The 1791-nt window shown below is 69.6% G+C and overlaps 1 protein-coding gene across 1 annotated transcript in view; it reads left to right on the forward strand.

Annotated features, from left to right (window-relative positions):
* Window positions 1-1784, forward strand: part of PDZD7 (PDZ domain containing 7) — a 14534-nt gene extending 12750 nt beyond the window's left edge. Inside the window, exons 15-17 of the mRNA XM_025201198.1 lie at window positions 2-167; window positions 556-656; window positions 749-1784. Coding sequence (XP_025056983.1) covers window positions 2-167; window positions 556-656; window positions 749-898 — 417 coding nt within the window. The 3' untranslated portion in view covers window positions 899-1784. The remainder of the gene's footprint in view (window position 1; window positions 168-555; window positions 657-748) is intronic.
* Window positions 1785-1791: the final 7 nt, after the last annotated feature.

Here is a 1791-nt window from a genome sequence, read left to right on the forward strand (position 1 = left end):
GCACTACTCGGTGGTGAGCAAGGCTCGCCGCGCGCGGCCCCCGCTAGCCCGGCTGTTCGCCGACGGCAAAGGGGCCCTGGAGCCGGCCCAGAACGGCCCCAGCGAGGTGCCGGAGCCCCAGTACGAGCTGCGCACTGTCCACGTCTCCAAACACAAGCAGTCGCTGGGTGAGTGTTGCTTAAGGCACTGGTGCTGGCTGCAGCCCTGGGGATGGGGCTGGGCTCCTGCTGGCACCCACCCCAGCCCGCCCCGGTGCAGGGGATCGCTCCCTCGTCCGTGCAGGGCTTTGCACTGGTCCAGGGGGGTTGTTGCGTGGGCTGGTTTGCACAGGGCTGATCCTGTTTCAGGCAGGGGCTTGGACTGGATGCAACCTCTGCAGGTCCCGTGGCTCTAGGATGCTGCATTGCGTGCCAGGCTACGGCACGGAGCCGTGGCAGCTCAGCCGGGTGGTGCACGAGGAGCCCAGTGGGCACCTAGGGGGACCCTGGCAGGATGTGTTCGCCCCATCTCTAGCAAGGGGCTCCCCCCGGTTAACACCCCTTGCCACCCCTGCAGGGATCAGCATCTCGGGCGGGATCGAGTCCAAGCTGCAGCCGATGGTGAAGATCGAGAAGATCTTCCCCGGGGGCGCAGCCTTCCTGAGCGGAGGCCTGCAGGTACCAGGGTGGGCACCAGGCTGGGCAGGGGTGGGGGGCAAGTCAGAGCATCCCTCCCACCTGCCCCCCGCCCCGTTCTTTGCCCCCGCCAGGCTGGCTACGAGGTGGTGTCGGCGGACGGCGAGAGCCTGCAGAACGTGACGCACGGGCGTGCCGTGGACATCATCCGCCAGGCCTACCGCAACAAGGCGCGCGACCCCATGCAGCTCGTGGTGAAGGTGCCCAAGGAGCCCGGGGACTGAAGGGCTGGGGGGGCCCCGTCTCCCCCAGCCCCGAACCACGAGGCAACGGCCCGGAGCCGGCTCGACCAGAGCGTGGCCCAGGCAACAAGGGGTCAAAGGCCAGGACTGGGCGTCCACCGTGCCGGAGGACCGAGCGTGTTCCCAGCTCCTCGCTGCGGCGAGTCGTGCCCGGTCTCAGACGCAGCAGGGGCCCGCGACAGCAGGCAGGGGCACAGCGCCCCCCATGTGCTACGGAGAGGACCCCAGAGAAGCGAGGATAAAAGCCCTACTACTGCTGCAGTAGACTGAGCCACGTCGGAGGCTGCCGTCTTCCTCGAGCCCAGCCGGACGGGGGTGCCGGGGCTGCCCCCCCACCCCGCCCCGTCAACTCACGACACCGCTCGGGGTACAAACACAGCGGGTTTATTGGCGCCCTCAGTCTGTACAAACGCGGATGTGGTCGGGAATAAATGTACAAAACCCCAGGCCCGTGGTGCCGGGGGGGTGCTTTGGTCTGATGCCGGCCCGGGTGGGCACTGCTACGCCAAGGGGGCGGGGAGGAAACCCCCTCCCTGGACTGAGTGGCTCGGGCGGGGGGGAAGGAAATCAGCCCCTCTCTCAGCCAGATCCCAGGGGGCTGGAGGGGCATCTCCCATGTGCCCGGGGCTGGGGGGACAACCAGGACCCAGTGCCCGCGGGGGCTGGCCCGGCCACCCTCCCAGCCCGGGGGGGTCACACGGGCGGCTTGCCCGACTGGAGCAGAGCTGTGAAAGGCGCCCGAGAGCCGGGGGGAGCCAGGGCGGGTGGGGTGGGAGCAGAGCCCTATAGTGCAGCCGGTGCCAGGCCTGGGGCGGGGGCGCCGAGCACGGGCTGGGACCCCACCCCACACCCAGGACCGCCCTGAGCACACGGCC

This window comes from Alligator sinensis, unplaced genomic scaffold (assembly GCF_000455745.1).
Source record: "Alligator sinensis unplaced genomic scaffold, ASM45574v1 scaffold61_1, whole genome shotgun sequence".
NCBI classification, from domain to species: Eukaryota; Metazoa; Chordata; order Crocodylia; family Alligatoridae; genus Alligator; species Alligator sinensis.